This window comes from Olea europaea, unplaced genomic scaffold (genome assembly GCF_002742605.1).
Source record: "Olea europaea var. sylvestris unplaced genomic scaffold, O_europaea_v1 scaffold4083, whole genome shotgun sequence".
In the NCBI taxonomy this organism is placed as follows: domain Eukaryota; kingdom Viridiplantae; phylum Streptophyta; class Magnoliopsida; order Lamiales; family Oleaceae; genus Olea; species Olea europaea.
The window spans coordinates 38,147-47,349 of NW_019260516.1; the positions used below are offsets into that span (position 1 = coordinate 38,147).

General features: G+C 32.0%; 2 protein-coding genes across 2 annotated transcripts; both read right to left on the bottom strand.

Moving 5' to 3' along the window:
• Nucleotides 1–103: 103 nt before the first annotated feature.
• LOC111387548 (anti-sigma-I factor RsgI6-like) lies at nucleotides 104–2,427 on the bottom strand. Its single transcript, XM_023012119.1, has 7 exons — nucleotides 2,370–2,427; nucleotides 2,163–2,221; nucleotides 1,823–2,042; nucleotides 1,578–1,744; nucleotides 1,378–1,476; nucleotides 483–1,271; nucleotides 104–232 (listed from the first exon to the last, which is right to left on the bottom strand). Exons 1-7 carry the CDS (start codon nucleotides 2,425–2,427, stop codon nucleotides 104–106), a joined length of 1,521 nt encoding a protein of 506 aa, XP_022867887.1.
• Nucleotides 2,428–6,691: 4,264 nt separating this feature from the next.
• LOC111387546 (7-deoxyloganetin glucosyltransferase-like) lies at nucleotides 6,692–8,608 on the bottom strand. The gene is made up of 2 exons (XM_023012116.1): nucleotides 7,981–8,608; nucleotides 6,692–7,848 (listed from the first exon to the last, which is right to left on the bottom strand). Exons 1-2 carry the CDS (start codon nucleotides 8,492–8,494, stop codon nucleotides 6,929–6,931), a joined length of 1,434 nt encoding a protein of 477 aa, XP_022867884.1. The 5' UTR covers nucleotides 8,495–8,608; the 3' UTR covers nucleotides 6,692–6,928.
• Nucleotides 8,609–9,203: the final 595 nt, after the last annotated feature.

The window sequence follows — 9,203 nt, forward strand, 5'->3', positions numbered from 1 at the left end:
AAAGACAAGGATTACAAATAGTTGGGTCATTTTAGAACTGTATCACCAACATCAATAAATATATGACCAAAGCTTATTATTGAGGTATGTTTTTACATTATTTTCAGTTCATAGCCTCACGTATACATTCTCTCTCTAACTTAGGCATTAGAGGGCCGACGAGGATGCTTATCGACACCTTTGTTTCAGCTATCGGATGATCTTGCTCGTGATCCATCTCAATCATCAAGTTCTTAAGTCAACATGTTCGATTTTTGGTAGCATCAGTATGTACTCCTTTTTATGGTGAAATATATAAACAACTTGGGATACGGTATTTCAACAAGAGTTTGATGGACTATGATCAAAATGAAACTTCAAGAGCTAAAATAGGATTTTCACAGAATTTAGAAACCGGAAAATATGCATGAAACATTTGATGTCACATTAAAGAAGAAGGATTGGATTATTGCAATTTATAGCTAGAGATCATAACAAATTACCTGTTGAGGGCCTCTTATAACATCAAATTCCGTGAGCCATATGGGCATTTTGGTTGCACCAAGAACGTCTAAGGAAGACCTTATGTAGGAAATATTTGGTCTTAATATGAAATGAGATTGTAATCCAATTCCAATTACCATGTTTTCATTGCCCGGGAACGACCTGATCTGCCTGATCCTTTCTACATACTTGGATGGGATGGCCTCCATATCCAACGGCTTTTCCAGAGTAGAATACTCATTGAGAAACATAGTAGCTTGGGGATCTAGTGCTTGAGCAATCTTGTAAAACATTGCTGAAGCGTTTGGCCCAAGTCTATCTTCATAATAGGAGAAGTGTAAATTCTCATTCACAACATCCCACTGAAAAATATCGCCAGAATATCTAGACATTAAAGATCCCATTCGGCGGACAGCCGCAGCAAGAAGCCCTTGACGGGTCAAGTTTCGTACCCAATCCATATTCATGTTTGGTTTATCCCAAAGAATATTGTGGCCACGAATTGAAATCCTATGGTTTTTTAATAAGGAAATCATGCCATCCAGGACAGTGTAGTTTTCCTGATTTTGTAACTCCTCCGTGTAGTACCATTTCATTTCATTATTAAAGGATGCTGCAGTGAACCGGGGAGTGAACCATTCTTGGTAAGCCTTGATATCTAAGATACGCTTTGCAGTTGAACAACCAAGCAGAAATAGAGGTCTTGTTTGGTTTATGGTGATATTTACACCATGGAGCTTCTTTCCTTCACGGCTATAAACATGGATTCTTATTTTTCTCTTTCGAACCTGCACCAAAATAAGAAACTTATCAAGCGGGGGGATATAAAATAACAACATTGTATACAGAGTAATTATCAATCAGTAAATAGTAAGGCATATATACAATTAATACCTCTTCTATGCTTTTCTTTTGTTGCTTACTCCACTGCTCTTTTGTAAATGGTTTCAAAGAAACATTGTCTAACCACAATTCAACACGGGTATTGTTGCTCTGCAGGAGATAGAATAACAAAATATTTATAAAAAAAGAAAAAAAAAAAAAGAATTTAAGATCATACACTACCCAATATGTAAGGGATCATTCAAGTATACCAGAAAATAGAGTTGGGCTGTCATCTTTTGATCAATCGTGAATCCTCCTTTAAGCATGGACCAGCAGCCAGATTTAGCTACCACTGAACCAATAACAATACTTTCTTGATCTGGGATTTTTAGGAATGCTGCCACGGTCTCCTTTCCTTCACTAATTTGTACCCAGGCTGTAAAATAGTGTAGAATGATCAGTACATTTAGTCATTACAATGTTATGGAAAACCTTGTAGTTCATAATTATTTACCAGAAAACGTATAAGGACGGTCTTTCTTTATATGAAAGTTTTGCGAGAAACTATCATTTGGCAGGCTTCTGCTAGTTGCTACTATGAATTTGTTTTCCTTAGATTTCTCAATTCCAATTTCCCCCTTTCCAAATGCAGTCCATCCATTTAAACCTGAGTCAAATGTAGGGTTTTCTACAATCCCACCTCCATACTGAGGAGGCAAAGGTTCAGCCAAGCACTGAAAAAACAACAAATTTTAAGACATATTTATATCAATTAATAGAAAACATGGAAATATAAAATGACTTTTGAATTAGTTAATAACAAATCAATCAGAAAGGAAAATTATTTTTCTTACTTCAATGTTAGCTGAGTAATCGTAAGACGAACCGCATCCTGATTCACAAGCTGCATAACCTAAAACAAGAGAAGGGAAGCATGAAATGTGAAATATTGATGAGAAACTGAGATAGACAAGAGCCAGATTTTGGCTGAACGAATGATTTATAATGGAATGCCTTAAACATAGTAACATCGTCTTACTGAAAATTACACCAAAACTAACCTGCTACGAGCACTGAGCATAGGACCACCAAAATTTCGTAGTGAACAAAACCTCTCATTGTACACATATTGTGAAACCAATGACGCATGACTTGATTAAATATTCAGGGATCACACATACCGGAAACAACGGATGAAATCGGCTTCTTTAATGAGATTAACTGTTATATGTTTAATAAATGGTAACTAGATTGATGTCTTAAATAGCCTTGTCTAGTAACTCCTGTCGAATTATTAATTTATATGTCTGTTGAAAACAAATAATGCTTTCTCACCCGATGAATTTACAATCTTGGATGAATATGTTTAATAAATGGTAACTAGATTGATGTATTAATTAGCCTTGTCTAGTAACTCCTGTCGAATTATTAATGTATATGTCTGTTGAAAACAAATAATGCTTTCTCACCCGATGAATTTACAATCTTGGATGACAGGTCCGTTGGTGACAGTGAATGACTGGTGGAAAAACTATTTGGTGGTTTTTTTTTTTTTTAAACTAGCGAATGATAAATTGTCATGTGACATTCTATTAACTAAGATGGGAAATTTTTTTGGCAGTGTAGGTTGATTGATCACTTATTTAATTCCATACAATAACATTATGCATTTAGCTTAACTACCGTTCGTATGAAATTTATGTAAATTCTATCCCTTTTCTCCGATTTCAAGAAAAAAGAGACGAAAATCTTGATGTAGCGTATCGACAATGAACAAAGTGGAGAAATATATTATTCTACTACTAGGGAACTAGAGAAAATAAATGTAAAAAAATGCAATTTGTGGTCATTTCCACTAAAGAGAATGTATTCAACTGAGGTTTTTGAAGATTTTGGACGGACTTTTTTTAAATGATGATTTCGTGGATTTCTTATATATTTATATGGAATTAGTGGCGGTCTTTCGTAGACTTTTATGGACTTTCATTTTAAGATTTTTATCGACTTTTGTAAAATTCAAAAGAGTTTTGAAAACTTTCATTTGAAATATAATTCACGTGGATTTAGTACAGTGGTGTGAAATTCTTACATATGAAGTGTTGGTTCCCACAATTCCTCTTTTCCTTCCCCTTCTTCTATCCATATAATAAAAAAAATAAAATTAAAAGAATAAAAATTTAAGACTTTAATTAAATAAATAATAATGAAAAGTATACATATATATCATTCAATATTATTAATATAGTATACTTTAAAAATAAATAAAAATCAATATATTTATATTTAATTATAAATTTTTCATATAAAATTTTATAATTTAATAAAAAAATAGATATTTTTCACAAAAAATGAATGAAAAAAGAAAAAAAAAAGTTACAATAATCCAATTTAATTTTTCCATAAAAAATAGAGATAAACAATAAGAGAGAGAGAGCGCTTAAAGATAAATGGAAATAAATATAATCAATAGAAAAAAATTAATCATACATATCCGTAAAAGGTTAAATGAAACAAAGATTGAAAAAAAAAACATTCTTTTTTATGAACATCTCCTAAAATATCGTGATTAATGAGAGATGAATTTTAAAATTTTATATGAGTACTTTATACTTAAAAATTAATATTCCAGAAACTTTTATATAAAAGTCTCTGGAAGTCATTAAAATTTGAATACCCAAAAACTTATAAGACTTTAAAAAGTTTTAATTGAATACATTATAACTTTTAAAGATTTTTTAAATCTGTAAAAGTCTCAATTGAATAAATCTTGATTTGGGAAACTTTTTAAAAATTTATAAAAATCTCAATTGAATACATTAATACTTCTAGAGGGTCTTAAAAAGTCTCAATTGAATACCTCAAAACTTTTTAAATCTCAAAAAGTCATTAAAAGTTTTAATTGAATACACTTCCTACGCCTATGTTGAGCCTTGAAATGCAATCTGCGAACCCAATCAGCAACTCACGAAGTGTACCATGCAAGCAAAGGAAATAAAATACAAAAAGCTCATATAGAGCCTATGAACCATTTTCCTAATCCAGATACTTAATTGAATCAGTTATTATCAGTGTTCTAAAAAGCTCGTCTAGGCTTGAAACTCGGGCAAAACACCTCGCTTCGCTCTGGACACTTTTTTTTTTTTTTAATTTCTAAACGGCTGAATTTTTTTCCTTCATTTATTTCTTCTTTTGTAGATGCGCTTTATTATTATTATTATTTTTAAAGTCTTTTATTTGACTTTAGCTTATTATTATTTTAAAAAAGGAACTTTTCATTTGGCTTCAATTTCAAGTTTTTAAAAGATTTTATTTACACAAAAGTTAAAAATGACTTTATCTAAATAGTTAAATAAGATTTAAGTTTTGGTATTATCTACACTATGTAATTATAATTTGGAGACTCATTATATTACAAACTCCAAAAGCATGTATGAAGTTCCTATTAAGTATGATTTGTCCAGTTGAAAATTAAAACTATGAAAAATATTTTAATTTTTGCATTTCGAAAGCTTGAAAATTATATAATTAGCTAATGATAGGAGTTATTAAGTAAATATTGTATTTTATAATTTTAGATGTTTAATATATATTATTTTAATAATTAAATAATTTTTAAAATGATTACAAATTTAAAATAATATTATAAATAAGAAAACACTTTTTTATTCCTATACCTCGCCTAGGCTTGCTTAGGATAGTAAGACTTGAAGTTTTGACTCCACGCCTACGCACACTTTACATTTTTTAAAACACTAGTTATTATAGAGCCGCTCAAGGAAAATAGAAAATAGAAAAATTACAGAGAAGACAACTAGAAAGAATTTGATTGGAGGTTTGAATATATAAGATCATTAATTATGGAGAAATACAGGTAGAATCATCCATTTGACTTTTTGTATTTAGTAATGCTATTTATTTTTACTGGGATTATAACTACCAATATATATGATGTTAGGTAATAAACTAAATAATAAAATGTGAAATTAAATTACTCATTTAATTGTACTTATAATTTAATGTCACATTAGTGCCACACAGAATGGATTAACCTAGTGGGGCGAAATAGCATTACTTTTTTGTACTTTGCCAAATTCTGGTACATATACTTTAAAATTATTATTATTTGTAAATTCATTTTTAAATTAAATAATGTTGCACATGAAATTTATTTCACTACTTTTTACTAGACATTCTTAAAAAATATCACTTTTCATAAAATCTATTCTTAAAATAAAATTAATTAATATCAAGTCAATTAATATTTTATTAATTTGGGCATTTAATAAGATAAATTAATTTTAAAACACGAATATATGTAGCTTTTATATATTAATTGTCAACTATGGACTCCTAATTATCATAACTCTCTCATTTTTGCTCCAAAAGTACGAGTTTATAAGATTTAAATGAGTCAATCACTCAAAAACAATCTCTAGACGAGTCATATAGTAGTTAGAACAAAGCAACAAATGAATCAAATTCAAATGATAATTCAGATACCTGCATAACCCATCAGTTGCATTAATGTTTCTATTTATAAGGTTCTAAGATGTCAATGAAGTCTACAGCAATTTAGTAATGCATATATCAATATTGGAAAAGGGAGAAATTGTTTGAAATAGTTGTCTTTGCCAAAATGAAAATTTACATTTATCTAAATTTTTATTTTATTTTATTTTTTGAAGGTCTTTAAAGATGAAGTACACGACAATTTCTAATTTATACAAATAATATAAGGACAATATAACTTCAAAGATCACAACTTTAATATTACTAAAATATAGGGTTACGTAGTTTGGAAAACAAAATTGTTGCCTTTACTATATATTTTAATCGATTTATATGATGACATAGCTCCACTGAGAAAGGGCTGCATTTTGTTTTCTTTACTATATTTTGATGTATATGGTGACAAAGTTGTAGTAAAGGAAGGGATGCACGACCTTTTCAAAATAAGATTTTGTTATTTTTTAGACTGACTTGATAGAGATATGACAATTAAATTACTTTTAAAATGAAATATATATTCATATCTATATGTTGACAACTAAGGCAATAATTGGCTAGAGCCGAGACATTTTGAAAAGCCTAATATATAAGGTTTTTAATTAGACCATTGGTCGTGACACGTTTCATCAATAATAAATTAAACAACATACAACTTAGGAGGAGCTTAGCGTAACCCTTGAACTAATGAACAGAAGACTAATTTCGACTTAAAACATTGATTGATGATCGCATGTAGATGGCATTGTGCCTTAGAGAATGAATTATGATTTCCAAATTTGAACTCAAAACATAATCAATCACGTTATATGTACATTCTTTTTGATATCATAGTTGACATAGTGCCGCGTGATCGAACAGTTTAAGAAAAAAATGAACACAAACACTTTCCTTTCAAGTACTTTTTAAATTCTTATATAATGTCAACCAAGATGTAACCTATGAAAGGTACAGTTAGCATAATTTTTCAAACACATTACCATTAGAATGGCATATCTGATGCTTTCATCCTGGCAGAAGCTGCAAGAGACTCAGACAAGATCGCATGAATTATTTCAAATGCTTTGGAAATTGATAATAATATCTGCTTAACAGTAATTGACAAATTATTGACTCACTGTAGAAGCTTAACCAGTTCTTCAAAATTCATAAAGGATGAGCCAACAGGTGCAGTTGCCTCTTCAGCTTTCTTTTTCCACCCCATAGCTTTCTCCTTCATCTTCTTCCCTTTCTCACCATCCAAAAGTTCTTTCACAAGCTCCTCCACCTCGTCTCGCTTCACATTATTGTCTATTTCCATTCCCATACCCCATTCCACACAACTGTACCTGCAATTTGTTTGTTGCTCAGCAAAGAAAGGCCAGCAAATCACAGGCACTCCAGCTACTATACTTTCTATAGTTGAATTCCACCCGCTGTGTGTCAAGAACCCTCCAACTGCTGGGTGTTTCAGAACTTCTTCTTGCGAGCACCAGCTAATCAACATGCTTCTATCTTCCGTCTCTGTCACAAATTCTGGTGGCAACATTGCTGAATCACCGGCAACTAAATCAGGCCTGATTACCCACAAAAATGACTTATTACTATTGGCAAGTCCCCATGCAAATTCAGTTAGCTGCTGTGCTGTTACCACTGTGATGCTCCCAAAATTCACGTAGACTACTGAATTTGGTTCTTTTTTGTCAAGCCATTTAATACATTCTAAATCTTCCTTCCACAGACTCGAGCTGGATAATGTGTGCTTTTCATTCTGAATGTGATTCATCATCAATTGCACAGGACCAACTGAGTAAATGACCGGGTTTATAGATGAGAGCGAGTCCAAAACATCGTGCTCTAAGGCATCGAAAGTGTTCAATATTATTGCTTTGGCTTTGGGAACGGCCTCAATTTCTTGTAACACGAAATTAAGCATGAAGTCGTTTGAATCTGTTGTTCTAAGAAACGTAGGAAGATCCCTCAATCTGATATCCTTCATCCCTGGAATCCAATCAATGGTTGTTTCTAAATAACCATTTGTCACCTGGCTCATTTCTGCATATTAATTAAAGTACAACATTCCAAGGGATATAGTCAGACTACAGATTAAGAATTGAAGTTAAAGAAAAACCCGAACAAAAAATTTGATTTGACTGAGAGATAAAAATGGAATAGTTTGTATAGAACCTTTCAAAGGAGTGCAGCCTCTTTCAATAAGATTGGCATACTGCGTGTAACCCAAGAAACCACAGGCACTCGTAGTCCAGAACATCACTTCCGGAAGTCCAAATTGTTCGGCCGCCTTGAGAGTGAAGCTCATGGCGCCATCAGACACTATGCAGGTTACTGGAGGCATCTCCGGTGCTGCGTTATTGAGCTTCGTCAGCAGGCTACAGAAAGGAGCCAAGCAAGTTTTGGTTGTAGATTCACATAGTGATGGGATGTCTTGGGTGGCGTCGTCATCAGACGGCGGCAAGCCGTCGGGAATAGTCTCAAACCTGAAGTCCGGCAGACCGTCAAGGGCAGCGGGGCCACGGGACTTGAGCAAGCGTTTGTGATTGAACTCTGTGTTAACAAATGTTATGTGGAATCCTTGGTGGTGAAGAAGCTTGGCGAGTTTGAACAAAGGGTTTATATGACCTTGTGCCGGATATGGTATGCATACAGCATGGGGCTTATCATTTCCTGCAATAGAACCCATCCCTCTCTCTCTCTCTCTCTCTCTCACACACAGAGGGACTTTGAGCTGAAAGAGAAGAGGCAGTGACCCTTAAATAACAAAAATGTGAAAAGGTAACAAAGGATTGGAAAACTCTCTAATTATAAATAACATCTTATATATGTATAGAGATTATTATTAGATTTAGAGAATAAATTGTTTTATGAACTTCAATAATACTCTGTATTTTAACTCTTTTTTTTTTCCTACTGAAAATTTATTGATTTCTCTCCATCTCTTGTTTAACATACTTTTACATGTTAATGACCAATCAATTCAAAAGTGATTGAAATAATTTAAATTGTTTAGTATTGAAATTTGTAACTTATTAAATGCAATTATTGTTAATCAAGAATAGAAAGTGTGTATGATAAAAGTTAAAATAGAGTCTATTAAAACTTATTTTCAAGCATAGACACTCTAAAATAATTAAAGAATATTTTGTGCATAAAGAAAATCTTGAAGATGCTCATAATGCTCATGAAATAAATTAAAGAAAATTCTCCCATTCTATGTATTGCAACGCTTTCACATCTTTCCCATGCTCCACGAGCAGGGGCGCGCACAAAGGGGTGGACATGGGACTTGGTTTTTTTTTTAATTTTTAATTTTTTCCAATTTTTTACGTTTTTGTCTCAATTTTTAGAAGTCATTATCACATGTCAAACGAAATAGAAATATTACATTCTTA

Excerpts from the sequence above, each read along its gene's own strand:
- LOC111387548 (XM_023012119.1), bottom strand. The coding sequence starts at position 2,427 with ATGAGAGGTTTTGTTCACTACGAAATTTTGGTGGTCCTATGCTCAGTG. Across the intron at positions 2,043-2,162 it reads ATTACTCAGCTAACATTGAA|TGCTTGGCTGAACCTTTGCC; the intron begins GTAAGAAAAATA and ends TTGTTTTTTCAG. Across the intron at positions 1,477-1,577 it reads CAGCCCAACTCTATTTTCTG|AGCAACAATACCCGTGTTGA; the intron begins GTATACTTGAAT and ends TATCTCCTGCAG.
- LOC111387546 (XM_023012116.1), bottom strand. The coding sequence starts at position 8,494 with ATGGGTTCTATTGCAGGAAATGATAAGCCCCATGCTGTATGCATACCA. Across the intron at positions 7,849-7,980 it reads AGGCTGCACTCCTTTGAAAG|AAATGAGCCAGGTGACAAAT; the intron begins GTTCTATACAAA and ends ATTAATATGCAG.